Source organism: Astatotilapia calliptera, chromosome 2 (assembly GCF_964374335.1).
Source record: "Astatotilapia calliptera chromosome 2, fAstCal68.1, whole genome shotgun sequence".
NCBI lineage: Eukaryota > Metazoa > Chordata > Actinopteri > Cichliformes > Cichlidae > Astatotilapia > Astatotilapia calliptera.
Window position 1 is genome coordinate 14,148,271 of NC_137423.1, and position 13,597 is coordinate 14,161,867.

The window sequence follows — 13,597 nt, forward strand, 5'->3', positions numbered from 1 at the left end:
TGTGGGAGAAAGACCTTTACAGCACATCAGCGAGCCCCAGCTTTCTTATTGTCAGAGAAGTTGGCCGAGCAAGGAGCTGATAAATTGGAATAAAATTTATCAGTTGCAACTGTGGCTCAAAACTGATGTTTATGCCTCTGCTGGAAGCAACAGCCCATTATTAGGAGATTTCTTTTGACAAGTTCTATATGGAAGTGCGCAAGAGCAGCTCGGGACAGCAGTATTAATTTGCCTGAATGATGGTGGAGCCATTAAAGCAGCAGTGATGAGGTTTGGAGAGCCTTATGATGAAACTACTCAGCTTCTGGTTTGTCCCCTAAAACAACTTTGAAAATGAATAATGACAAGTGTCGCACTAGTACTATAAGGTAGTGCACCACTGCCATTGGACATTTTGTACATAACTGATATTCCCCCGTGTCTTTTACACAGTGGAGTTATTTCACAGCCTAGAAAGTAGAGTGGTCTGAAACCCTACAACATGTCGAAAAGACACCACTGGATCATCACTGTCACAGGGCAACAAAGGAAATGTTGGAGAAGTTTGTGGTAGATGGATGAACTTTGTTTTACTTTAATACAAAGAAAACTCCAACGACTACTTGCAGTCTGAGAGCGAAGTGCTCTAATGGGGTGATATGGTACTATAAGGTCATTAAGATAAGATGGGGCCTAATTATATAAGACCTTGTATGTGAGGAGCAGGATTTTAAATTCTGGATTTAACAGGGAGCCAATGAAGGGAAGCCAATATAGGATAAATATTCTTTCTAGTCCCTGCCGGTACTCTCGCTGCAGCATTTTGTATTAACTGAAGGCTTTTCAGGGAGTTTTTAGGACATCCTGATAATAATGAATTACAGTAGTCCAGCCTAGAATCAATAAATGCATTAACTAGTTTGTCAGCGTCACTCTTAGACAGGATATTTCTAATTTTAGAGATACTGCGAAAATGGAAGAAAGCAGTCCTATGATATGATTCAAACCACTGCAGTGCAGTACCCCGTGTTTCAATCTTTGTAGTAAATCTCTTAGTATAGCCCAAACTCAGTCTAAGTACTTCTTACTAATGTAATGCCCAGACCAGACTCAAATGCTTGTGTGATTCCACGTGTGTGTCTGCCACCGCGTCTGAAAAGTAACACTAAGGTGTGTCCACAAGTGTGATGAACGGTAAAATATGATGACGAGTCCTACAGGTATCAGCATGTGATGAGTTGGCAGTGAGAATGCGTCGATCTGACTTATCTAGCTGACGACCTGCCTGAAAGATTTTTGGATTAACTTATTTTATACTGACAGCTTGTCATCCTCCTCTTGCTCTACAGGAAACGCCTTTGTTGTGAGCCTGGCCTTCGCTGACTTGGTGGTTGCTATCTATCCCTACCCGCTGGTGCTCACTGCCATTTTCAACGACGGTTGGATTGCCGGCTACATCCACTGTCAGATCAGTGGCTTCCTTATGGGCCTCAGCGTAATTGGCTCCATCTTTAACATCACGGGCATCGCCATCAACCGCTACTGCTACATCTGCCACAGCCTCAAGTATGACAAGCTCTTCTCCAACAGCAACACCATGTGCTACGTCGTGCTCGTCTGGGCGCTCACCATCCTCGCCATCGTCCCCAACTGGTTTGTGGAGTCGCTGCAGTACGACCCGCGGGTTTACTCCTGCACCTTCGCCCAGTCCGTCAGTTCACTGTACACCATCGCCGTGGTGGTGGTGCACTTCATCTTGCCCATTGGCATTGTCAGCTACTGCTACCTGCGTATCTGGATTCTGGTCATCCAGGTGAGGCGGCGGGTCAAGCCAGACTCGAGACCTAAAATCAAGCCACACGACCTCCGCAACTTCCTCACTATGTTTGTGGTGTTCGTGCTCTTTGCTGTTTGCTGGGCGCCGCTGAACCTGATTGGCCTGGCGGTGGCAGTGGACTCCACGCTGGGCCGTGCCATCCCAGAGTGGCTGTTCACAGCCAGCTACTTCATGGCGTATTTTAACAGCTGCCTCAATGCCGTCGTCTACGGTGTCCTGAACCATAACTTCAGGAAGGAGTACAAGAGGATCGTCCTCATCATCTTCAAGTTCCACTGCTGAGATGGAATACTTGGAAATGCAGAGATTTTTATCTTTAATGACATGAAAGATAGAAAGAACTTTACCCTGACAGGAAAATAAAACAGGACTGATGAAATGGAAAGAAAGCAAATAAAGGTACAGTGGAAGGAGAACAACAAGAGCACTGAGTGGGAGAGAAAAATAGGAGCGCTTTAATAGCTGCAGGAGGAGAGATGAAGAGCAGACAAAGTGAAATAAATGTTGCCACACTGAGAGTTATCAGTGATGCCTTCAGGGAAACAAGGAGACTAAGAATGCAGAGAGCAAGGGAGAGGCCAGAACTTGGGAAGCACTCCTAACTTGGGAATGTGTTTCATCCTGACTTTCTTGGGTAATGAAGTCGTGACTTAATGTTCAGATGAGAGCATAATTCATTGTGTTTAATTAGCAACATAATTAAGTTAAATGTGGAGTCACTGAGTTGAATAGCATCCTCTGTGAATTAGATTCAAGGCAGAGCTCTGACACTGTGATTTTTTTTAAAAGACGTCGACGCTGTTCCTGTTCCTACGAAGTACGAAGATAACGACGAAGATGACAAATCGGCTTTGAGGAGAATGAAGATGCATTATATACTTTTAAAATTGCAAAATCATTTAAGGTGGGACACATTTTTGAACATTAAGGCTGCGAGAGACTCTGTGTGTGCACAACAACGATTGGGATATTTTACTTGTAATATAACTAATCTATGTAAGAAGGTAGCAAACTCTCACTGAGGACAGAGGGGGACGATGGACGACTTGTCCAGTGACTTCAGCTTTGGACTAAGAGTCCCAGTATGAAGCATAAAAGTACTCCATGATATGGGTCTGGTTCCTGCAAGACTGGTCCTAACTAAAACTTGATATTTGTTAAGACCAGCCCAACTTAAACCTAGTCTTAACTAAGGTGTCCATGCGTCTATGACTGCAGAGTGATAGAAATGTTGCAGAGTTCACCTGTTTTTACCAACCAGCTGTTGTGTAATGTAATCCAATAAAAACAGCTGTTTAGTGACTTCATTGTCATTCAGCTCTAATAACGAGCCCCAAAATTTACATGAAGTCTGAAAAGTTGCTGTTCAAGTTAAAAGACAGGAACACTTTTTCAAGTAGCTCATCATAAAACATTAACAGCATCACTTACAAAATCCATTGCTTCTAGCAGCCATGGTTTGGGTTTTGTTTCGTTTTCCTGCATCACAGAGTTCCCTGCACTCAGCTGGTGGCCGTCATGACATCAATGGAATCATGTGTATGCAAATTTTTACCACTTAGAAGGTGCTCAGGTCACCTGCAAATGGTTTAATCACCAAGTCCTTTTAGAAAGGAGCATTATAAGCAGCTACCTGTGCGTTTGTCTCAAGCCCCGAACCTTGGCTCCACTGCCTTCGACTGCAGCTGGCAGTCCTGGTTCTGCTCAGCTTAGCAGCTCACTTCTCCACCTGCGGCATTTTCTGACTCTACATCTCACAGAGAAGAAGAAAGACTACCATGGACAGCTGCAGTTCAAGGCAGTGAACAACAATACTTTAAAAATGCAAATAAAAAATACTAAAATAAAGTACCCCGTGTATTCGTGGGGTTGTTAGTAACCCATTAAAGTCTTTGTGGGGGAAACACTATGCTGTGCTTTTATACTGATACAGTAATAATTACTCTGACTTCCAGTTCTAGTTGTCGGGCCAAAAGCTGGGAGATGACGCATGGATGACCACACACGCTTAAAGCTCTGAGATCCCAACAAAAAACTCAGTGCAAGGTGGAGTCTGAGAAGTGCCACACCTCACCACATCCACCTGTGTGAGTCGTGCATCCACAGTCTTAGTGCCCAGATTCCTGCAAAAAACACGTGTCAGAAAATGGTGAAACAAACATGTGCAAGAGTGCAAAACATCCCCAGACCTGCTGCCAGGGCACTTAGGAGGCTACAAGCTTTTTTGACTTTGTGAGGCCTGAAAGTTAAAAGTGTCATTAATCAAAATCCACTTTTAATTTAAAGCAGTAAAATGTTCTTTCGCTGTCCTTCTGCTGTTAAGTGTAACTTTGCAATGATGCTTTCAGGACTCAAACATTTAGTTTGAACGGACAGTGTGATGAATATGAAGAGGGGCAGGGGGTACAATATGCTCCAGAGAGGCTGACTCTGAGACTGTCTCCCTTCATTGCATCATCACCTTCCTCTTCCTGAGAATGAGCGGCACAGGTGTGCCACAGCCTCTCTGCACTGCCTGCACGGTGTGTCCGTGTGCAACCCTCTGCAAACACAGACGGAGACAAAAGGATGAAAACACAGTGTCTGTGTACCGCTGTGTCCTCCCACATGACCAAAGCCAGTCTGAGCTCAGCAACCTGAGACTATCAGTGTTCCCTCACAGTCGCATGAGTGCGTCTGCTGTACACACCGAGTCTGAACACAAGCCAAGCATCAGAGAAACAGGCACGAGTGATTAAATCATGGTAACGGTATTCTGAACATGTCACTGTGCTTCATACTGCTGGGGAGCTGAAGATGAATGTTGCATATGTATTAATAAGCTGTGATAATCTGCCTGTGCTTTGGTCCTATTTTAATAAGCTCACTGTGTGTGTGTGTGTGTGTGTGCGTGCGTGCGTGCGTGCGTGCGTGCGTGCGTGCATGTTTTGGGACCAGTTTATGGGTCCACTGAGGACCCTTCGATGGCACCAGGGACAGCTGTTGGAGGGACAGCGTGTTTGTGTGTGTTTTGTTTGTTTTTTGTGCCAAGATGTTGCCGGTTCAAAGTCAGTCAAGGTCTGAAGTTTAAAGCCAAATGTTCCTGTGTTCACGTCTTGTAAGCGCAGGCAGGTAATATACAGGTAAAACAAGGGCATCTGACAAATAATCTGAACTCACAGGAAATCTTCAATGAGCTGCTGTGAGTCTTCACATCTGTCCAAGAAACAGAGAAAATAAATTGACCAAGAATTAAGTACATTAATTGAAGACCAACAGGAGTTTAGACTAGTTTAACATAACAACGTCTTGTTCTTTTTGACACCACGTAAAAAGAAGCCATCCTCCCCGTCCTCGGTGCAGATCTGGGACCTGTGGGATTTATCATATCTCTGCTGCCTCTGCGTTGCAAGTTTTATTTACTTTATCAACCTCCAAAGATGAATCTAAGATAATAAATAGTAATATGACGGGAAGCAGTTACTCTCAGATGAAGCTGGACTAATCTAACCAGCTTCCACAGACACTTACAGTGAGTCTGAGCGGTGAAGCTAATGTAAAAACCTAAATTCCTTCTAATGACAACCAGCTGGCTGTTGGCAGGACACCCGTGGATCGATGCTGGATCGGATTGGGATCTGAGGAATCTGCAGTTACAGACTCCAACACGACTGTGAATAAAAGAAAGAAGCACAGATGACATAAACGAATAAAGTGGAATTCATCAATACTCATGTTTGGAAGATAGCGCAGCTCGATGAGGACAGCGGCAGGTTTAATTGGCCCACTGAGGGTTTAAAGAAGCACAGTTATTGGCTTTCTTTTTTTTTTTTTACCTGAATTACCTGCAGCTGTGTACATCTAAAGACGTATTTCTCTTATTTTTTTGTGCTAAAAATCAATGAAGCTTGCTGTTGTTTGTGTGTTTGGATCAGTTTTAAACAAACAGAATGGATGTGAAGGCCGAGCGGCAGCCGGTTGCTCTGAATGACAATGTTCTGGTTTTCCTTTCTCACGCTGTTTTGCACATTGCCGTGGAGAATGTTTCCTCTGAATGTTTGTAATGTCGATGAAACAAAAGAAACCAAGCAACACCTGAAATCCATGTCTTAATAAAAGAACTTTCAGTGTGAGCCGCTGGCCTCCTCGCTTTATTTCACACAGAAACAGCACGCTCACAGAGACACTGATCCGGTCTATCGTTATGTTCATGAAGGTTTAACTCTGGTTTCCTCACACGCTGCTGCTCTGTCTGCAGCCACCGCACTCATTTTATTATTTCTTCTTCTCTTATAAAGTCAATCTCTCTCTCCTGCTGGTACACCTGTCCACATTTGTGACTGATTACAAGTTCTGCCTCTTTCAAATGAACACATCATATCTCAACTGATAACTCATAGCTAAGTTATCGAGTTGGTAACAACCTCTGTGATTGATCGATGAGTTGGTGCCAGTAACTGATCGCAGTCTGAACAACCTCAGATCCATCTGCTGGTTCCAAACTTTAATTGCTTTAAAATACCGGTCAATATTTAAAAGCTGATGCCGGTCAAATACATACAGGTTACTGAGCGCTCATCAGCAGTTAAAAAGTTGCTGTTGCTGTGGTGACAGACCAAAAGGAAACACTTCCCTCCACATTTCTTTGTGTGATTTCAGTCGAGCCACACTGACAGCTATCTGTCTCTCTGCACTTCAACACGCGGCCCATCACCACATCACCCTGTGTAATCTCAAGTCTGTTGCTGTGGCAACAGGAAGATCAGAAGGGTGACCTGTCAGTTTGGAGGAGCTGTCGCCGTGAGCAACGACGGCAATCAGCCATCACCTCCCCGCCAGGAGGACAGGTGAAGGAAAGAAATCAAAGAGAAGATGGAGAGATAAAAGGAAGTGAGATAAGCAGGAGGAAGTAACAGGGTGAGGTGTGAGTGGAAATAAATGCCGGCAGCACAGGTGAGTCGAAAACAGCAGCCACACCTGTTAGATTCAAATCTGAAGCACAGCAAACTGAGAACCTGAAAACACCTGGAGCACAGCTGGAGCTGATGCAATGTGAGCGAAACTCGAGTTTCCAACAACAGAGATGACGTGTTTCATCAGACCCCTCTCCCCATCCCTGCTTCAGCCGGCTAACGAAGCTCTCATTTTACCTCATAGAGTATTCAAGTTCTCACGATGCCGTCGGCTGTGATCTAAATTTTAATGCACTGACCCCCCGATGCAGAAAGTGCTCCTCAGCTTCACAAGGTTAGATCATTATTGGACTCAGGAGAGGCGCCTGCTGATGAACAGCGAGCAGCTGAAGGATCCTTGCATGCCAGCACACACCCTGAATCAAAACTGACCTCGCTGACAGCCATGTTGCCCAAGTTCAGTTTTACTGGGTTTGAATAAATCAGAAACAGAATGACGGCTGGGTAACGAGGACCTGATCCTCATCAAGGTCTCATGTATGACCGGCGGCTTGAGCTCACACAGAGAACACGTGACCCTGTAAACAACGCATCCTGTACAGGAAATATTTCTTAGATCTATTTATTACAAACACAGCAGTGATTCCTCCATAATTTATCCATCCAGGCATCTCCTTACACTTACACACTTCAGGGTCAAGGTTAGGCTGGAGCCCATGTTAGCTGTCACAGGGCAAGAGGCAGCTATACCTGGACAGGTACCAACCTGTCACAGAGACAGACAGCTATCACACTCACGCCTACAGACAATGAGCATGTTTGTGGACTGTGGGAGGAAGAACTCAGCCAGAGGTGGACGTCAACATGGCACCATTGGGACAGTCACTCAATGTCATCAGACCAGAGTGCTTAATCTGGCTGTCAGTCAGCTGTTCACCTCAGCTGTGGAGCCACTGCCTGTATTTACTCTGTAAAACTCTGTGAAAGGAGTCAAGCACACCAGTGTATGAGTCAGAGCTCTGACCGATCACAGTCATACTCAGGTGAGCTGTTGAGGACATGAAGAACAGTCTAAACACAGTCGTTATCAGGGTGTTTTTGTTCAGCTCCAGCCTTGAGCCCATAGCTGGCGCCGAAGGGATAGCCGCATTATGATGGTGGTTTTCTTTAGTGCGAACAACTCATGAGAATTTCAAACCTGTTCTTAACAGTCCAACACTGGACTCTCAATCTCCCGTTGGAGAGCCGCGAGCTTCTCCATGATGTTATCAAACTTACGCTCCGTGGTCTTGTCATTCTTGTGCTCAAAGAGCAGATTCGGAGAACTCACGACCGCAGTGAACTTCTCCAAGATGTGATCCAATTTGCGCTCAGAGGTCTTATTCTGAGTATTCACAGCAGCCGTAAGCTTCTCCAAGATCTTATCCATGCTGCACTCAATGAACCCATTCTGAGAAGTCACGCCTCGTGCCATTGTTTCAATCCCAGCGGGCAGCCTTGTGGGGGTTTGAACAGCAGGCACACGATTCTCCATTTCTGCCACCCGTCCATCGTGTATCCGGCAGGGAAAGTGCCACCCAGACACTCAGGCTCACCCGAGCCAATACTTCTTGTTAAGAAAAGGGTGTCAATAGCATTCAGGTACCAGTTGATCAAATCCATAATTCTCTTTTAGGTTTTAGAGAACAGACTGTGAGAGAGTGTTCCAGGGAAAAGTAATACAAAAAACACGAGACTAGACAAGGAAATAAGAGGCTAAGCAGGGAAGATAAGGGAGAGGAGGAGAGGAGAAAAGTGCAACCGCCTTCGCCAAGAGCCAAACGAGAAAAAAAACAACAACCCCCCCCAAGCATTCACACCAGGAGAGTTCGGTCAGGTTTAGGAAACCAGTTATGCCCCAGGATGAAGGAAAGATGTGATCTCTCATTTGAGAGATCACATAATATCTGAAAAGGGGGATGAGCCCTTGTCAGATATTAAAACACAAGGATGATCGTTCACATCTTGAGTCTGAAGCTGCAGACATGACTTTAAATGTCCCTCCAGGGCAAATGGCCGCTTGCAGTTATTCTCCTCCACCTTTGGTGTTTCAAGTATGTGGCTGATCTGTGAAAGACCATTAGTGCAAAGGCAGAAGTCCTCACTGACCATCATATTTAAATATGGTGGGGAAACACAGCAGCTTTATGAGTATGCATTAATAAAGATATAATTACACAGTAATAAATGTATATGTACAATATCTTGTTTTTATTTTGAATAATAAACTGTACTTTAAATTGTTTGTCCCCGGTTCTCTAGATGAATCTATGAAAAATACCAAAGCCAACATAATTTGACATGAATAGTATTTTTGCCCAACAAGGTGATTACCAAATGGCTGTTGGCTGAAACTTTGGCACATCTCAGCATGGTGCAATGTGTCCTTAAAAATCTTACAAAACTGGACCAAACTGTGAGGTCTAAAAACTATCTACACAGAACAGTATCTGAAAGTGAGGGGAAAGAAGACAGACATCTCTACCTCGTGTTAATAACACATGTTGACACAGAGTGGTGGCTCAGACTGCCATCTTACCTGTGATCATTCAAACACTCTGGTTAAACAAGCATATCTTTAGTCTCCAGAGTGTTGAAGAAAAGCTGTGAGTTTTACCAACACTGCATGTTAGTGTCTGCATGCCACTTAGGTGAGGTTCAGCTTTAAGCTTTACTGCTGCACACAAACACAAGACAAGTTCTGCAAATCGAAGTGAAGCAGTGGGAGGTGAAAGTTGCTGTGTCAGCAGTTGTGGCTTTTAATTACCAGCTGTTTGCAAAAGGAAATAAGGAACGTGGTCCCTTTGGGCTGAACTGGTGGCAGAAAGTCACCTAATTGTGTTTTTTCATTCAGTCCGGCTGCTAATTGGCTCCATTGTGGCTCCTTTTCAGGATCAATACAAATCTGCTGACCAGTAAGAACCTTAAAGCCAGACATGTCCAGTTTCTGCTCCATAGAGTGAAGTCTGGTGACAGTGGTTAGCATGGAAATGTTAGTATTTCTATTACATAGTATTTTTATGGATGGTTGCAGTCATTCAGGCACTAATTACTAGAGAAAGTCCTGAAACTTATAAAGTGAGTATTACATTTCCTATATGGGGTTCATGCCTTTAACCAGAGCGCTGATGAAGTGAAATGTTGTCCACCGAAGCTGCGGCGCAGCCCTCGGACGGCCCCAAGAGGAAAACGTGTTTCCAATGATGACATGGTGCATATGAAAAAGGCATTTTCTTCAGGGATTTTAGTAATTAGAGACTTTTCTGTTTGGCCTTTTGTCCAGGTGTAAACCATGTTTTAGGTCACTGAAAATGAAGTTTTTATCTTTTTATCTTGCAGCGTCAAATTGATGTCATGAATATCTGAGCTGAGGTTTGTTGTCGCCATGTTGGTGTGACGAGCAGAGGGTAATTCAAACTGAGATTACACCAGTTCACATGTGATTAACAACTTATTGGCCAATGAAGATACTCCGATAATTCCTAAAATAAAAATGCCTTTTTTCATTTTTATACAACAAGTAGCACAAAAACAAGAACATCGACAGATAGTCTGATTAGCCTTACTTAAAATAATGGATCAGGACCCCCTTTAAGCACAGTCATGTCCATCCATGGTAGCTTTGATGGCAGGAAACATGCCCAACAGAAACCTGTGCCGTGGACTCATTGGAGGAACGCGCTCACGTTCATGACCACGAACAGTCTACACGCCAAGCTAAACGCAGGGTGAAGCAGCTCATGCTAAATATCCCAGGCCAGTTAATTTAATTCCATCTCTGGCCAAGCTTCACAGGGAAAACGAGCACCAGCGGACCCTCCCCTCTCCCTCTCATTTGTGTCAATTAGGCGGTGGAAGGATTACTCGGACTGCTTCTGTGGCGCATGTTGAAAAGCATTTGCACCTCGGGGAGCGGAGCACATGAACCAGGCAGAAACGCTCACACAGGCAGCTCCAAGGTTGCCATCTGGCCTCAACTTCAATTCTGCTGAGTGGATAGGCAGCAGAGGCTGATAATAATCTGCCCTTTTTGGACAACTACAGTTACAGCTAACTCCAAACACACTCATGCATTGGTAATATTTAGGGGCTGATGTTCAGTCATACCGACTCTGATGCTCTTACTATGGGGTCATCAACAGAGTTTTAATCATGTGTGCTACGAACAACTTCGTTTTCTACCTCATTTGTCAGGATGTGATGCCAAACGTCCAGTAACAAATCCCTCTAAAAATTTCCGAACCCAGTTCTGGATCGGCTCCAAGAGTTGGCGAGTTTTCAGATCCTTATGAGTCGTCCTGCTAATACGAAGAGACTGAAACGCACGAACTTGGACTTTCAACATCTTTATTCTGAGAAAGTAAAGAGTAAAGAAATGAGTGATTTAGCAAATGAAGGTCTCACACATATGAAGGATGCAGGCCGTCAAGCTGGATGAAGTTTGGAATATTTTACATTTCTTGATGTTTTCATGCTGAAATGCACTCATTTGATCAGCTGCAACCTGACACTTACAACAGAAAAGGAAAATTATAGTTTAGATGAGTATTTACATGTGCAAACATTTACGATGGATGGATATATACACACACAGAACGACTTCCAGCCCTGCATGAGGTGACTTCACAGGTGAAGGGAAACCAGAAGTCTGTTATCTAATGCCACACGGACAAAGACACACGGCAGCACAGACGCTTCACTGTGAGGCGTCGACAACACCTACAAGCCCGCAGTTAAAACTTGCTATATTAGATACATGCAGCTCAAACCTGATGGCGTTTTTTTGTAGCAACCTATCATCGGGCACTAATGCAGCTGTAATATTCACAAGAACATCTGGCACATTTTTAGGGGGTTTTAATCCCTGCACACCTGCCACACTCCTCCCAGAGGATCCCGAGACCCTCACAGGTTCTGCCTCTTGCACCTGTGACCTTGTTGTCAAAGCTCACAGTTTGACCCAAAGCTGAGAGCAAGAAAGCAGCTGTACTGTTTAACAGCTGCTGTGTCATCCTGGTGAGTCTGCTGTGATGAGATACGAACGATCTCCTGGCACTTCGAGGCGTTCCCATCAGAACCGCTATGACCCCTCGACCCAAGCAACAGCGGATTTTTAATTTTTTAAAGCGATTTTAAAACTATATTCAAAGTGAATAAGGCAGAAATCAAAGTGCTAAACAAACATGTTTACTTCTAAACTGGGGGCTGCGTGAAGCGAAGGTGTTTTACAAGGCTCCAAATTGGATGTTAAAAACTGAGGTAGTTTGATTTTTTGACTAAAACACCACAAACAATAATCAGTCAAAAGAATAAATTACCTCTAACCCCCGTACCATCTCCTACCTTCTCCATCATCATTAATCTGTTAGATTGCACTAAAAGGATGGACTTGATAAGACGTGACTGTCAGGTACAAACAGAACATGACACAGCAGTGAAACATCGAGCACCACAGGTTCTCCATGGTCCTTAATCGTAGACATGTCACAGATTTATCCTGAAACAGCTGTGATGTCCAACAGCAGCAGATAAAATGAGATAAAAGTTCAAATGTGCACTAAAATGGTTTCAAATGGCCCGAGTAGGCCTCCATCCACCCGCCGGGAGTCACGCCACTTCATCACTGAACCAAGAAGGTGGATGGCGTCTCGTCGCGCTTGTGTCCGTTGCGGGCAACGATCTCCACGATGGCAATGTAGGTCCCCGTGACGAAGCCGATCAGCCCCACCAGGCTGATGACGAGGTTCTTGACTTTCACTGGCAGCGACAGGCCCTCGCCGTAGAAAACGATGAGCTGCAGCAGGGGTGGGAAGATGAGCGCCAGGAAGCTGCTGCTGACCGAGCCCACCAACGAGATGACGAGGTCCAGCTCTGGGATCAGGATGGCGAGGGCACCTGGGATACGAGAGGAGGAAAGAAGGACACAGTGAACAATAGGGCTGCACGATTTTTTTTGCTTAGAATTGAAATCACGATTCCCTCACGATTTTCTTTTCCAATATAAATATTTCTTGCACTTATTAACCGCACATCAACTTTGTAACAGTTGAGACAGAACATAAAAACAATAAATGTCTCACATTTTGTTGTTGCCGCAAAACGTTGTACTGCTTGTAATTCCGTCTCCACCATTGCTCGACACTGCGTGTATAGAGCAGGTAGTGCAACATTTTTAAAATAGTTGCGGAACGGCACTGTGTAGCGTTTGTCTAGGATGTTGATCATTCTCCTAAATCCCTCGTTTTGCACAGTGTTGATGGGAGCCATATCTTTGGTCAGGTGATAAGTGATAGCCTCCGTAATTTCTTTGTGCCTGCGGGAGGTCGACGGGTATGGGGAAGCGCTGTATAACATTCCCGTTATTAATGTTTGGGTGGTTGACGGGGACGGATTTTCTCCTGTCACTTTCTTGGCCTTTACAGCTTCGTTATATTGCACTTTATGGTGACGTTTGAGGTGGTTATACAGATTTGTAGTGTTACCTTGCGGTGCTGCTACTATGGCAAAACACAGCTTGCAAATGATATTTTTTTGACTCTCATCGTCTTCTTTGAAGGCAAAAAACTTCCACACGGAGGAATGAGAACCTTTTCTTGGAAATAATTTTACAGTGGGGTTGTCATTCTCACCGCCATCAGGAAACGTTTCTTCTGCGCTCATTGTGTTTTCTCCCCTCGGGCAGTTTCACGTGCTCTCCGTTGTTTTTCCCCTGCCAGATGGCTTCTGTATCACGTGGTATAAGGCTCCGCCCTTGTCATTTGTTGAGCAGGAAGCGTGAGCGCTTGTTTTCATGCAGATTATGTCCCGGATCAAAATGCGGTACAATCGTCATCTTTTTTTTTTTTCCCTT

At 44.5% G+C, this 13,597-nt stretch overlaps 2 protein-coding genes across 4 annotated transcripts in view; one reads left to right on the top strand and one right to left on the bottom strand.

The window, feature by feature from the left end:
* mtnr1al (melatonin receptor type 1A like) overlaps positions 1–5,928 on the top strand; it is a 46,022-nt gene extending 40,094 nt beyond the window's left edge. Inside the window, exon 2 of the mRNA XM_026185229.2 lies at positions 1,329–5,928. Within this exon, the coding sequence (XP_026041014.1) occupies positions 1,329–2,098 (770 nt within the window). The 3' untranslated portion in view covers positions 2,099–5,928. The remainder of the gene's footprint in view (positions 1–1,328) is intronic.
* Positions 5,929–11,077: 5,149 nt separating this feature from the next.
* Positions 11,078–13,597, bottom strand: part of slc36a1 (solute carrier family 36 member 1) — a 40,555-nt gene continuing 38,035 nt past the window's right edge. For all 3 annotated transcript variants that reach the window (XM_026185198.2, XM_026185206.2, XM_080309247.1), the window contains one exon: positions 11,078–12,642. In XM_026185198.2, coding sequence (XP_026040983.1) covers positions 12,368–12,642 — 275 coding nt within the window. In that variant the 3' untranslated portion in view covers positions 11,078–12,367. The remainder of the gene's footprint in view (positions 12,643–13,597) is intronic.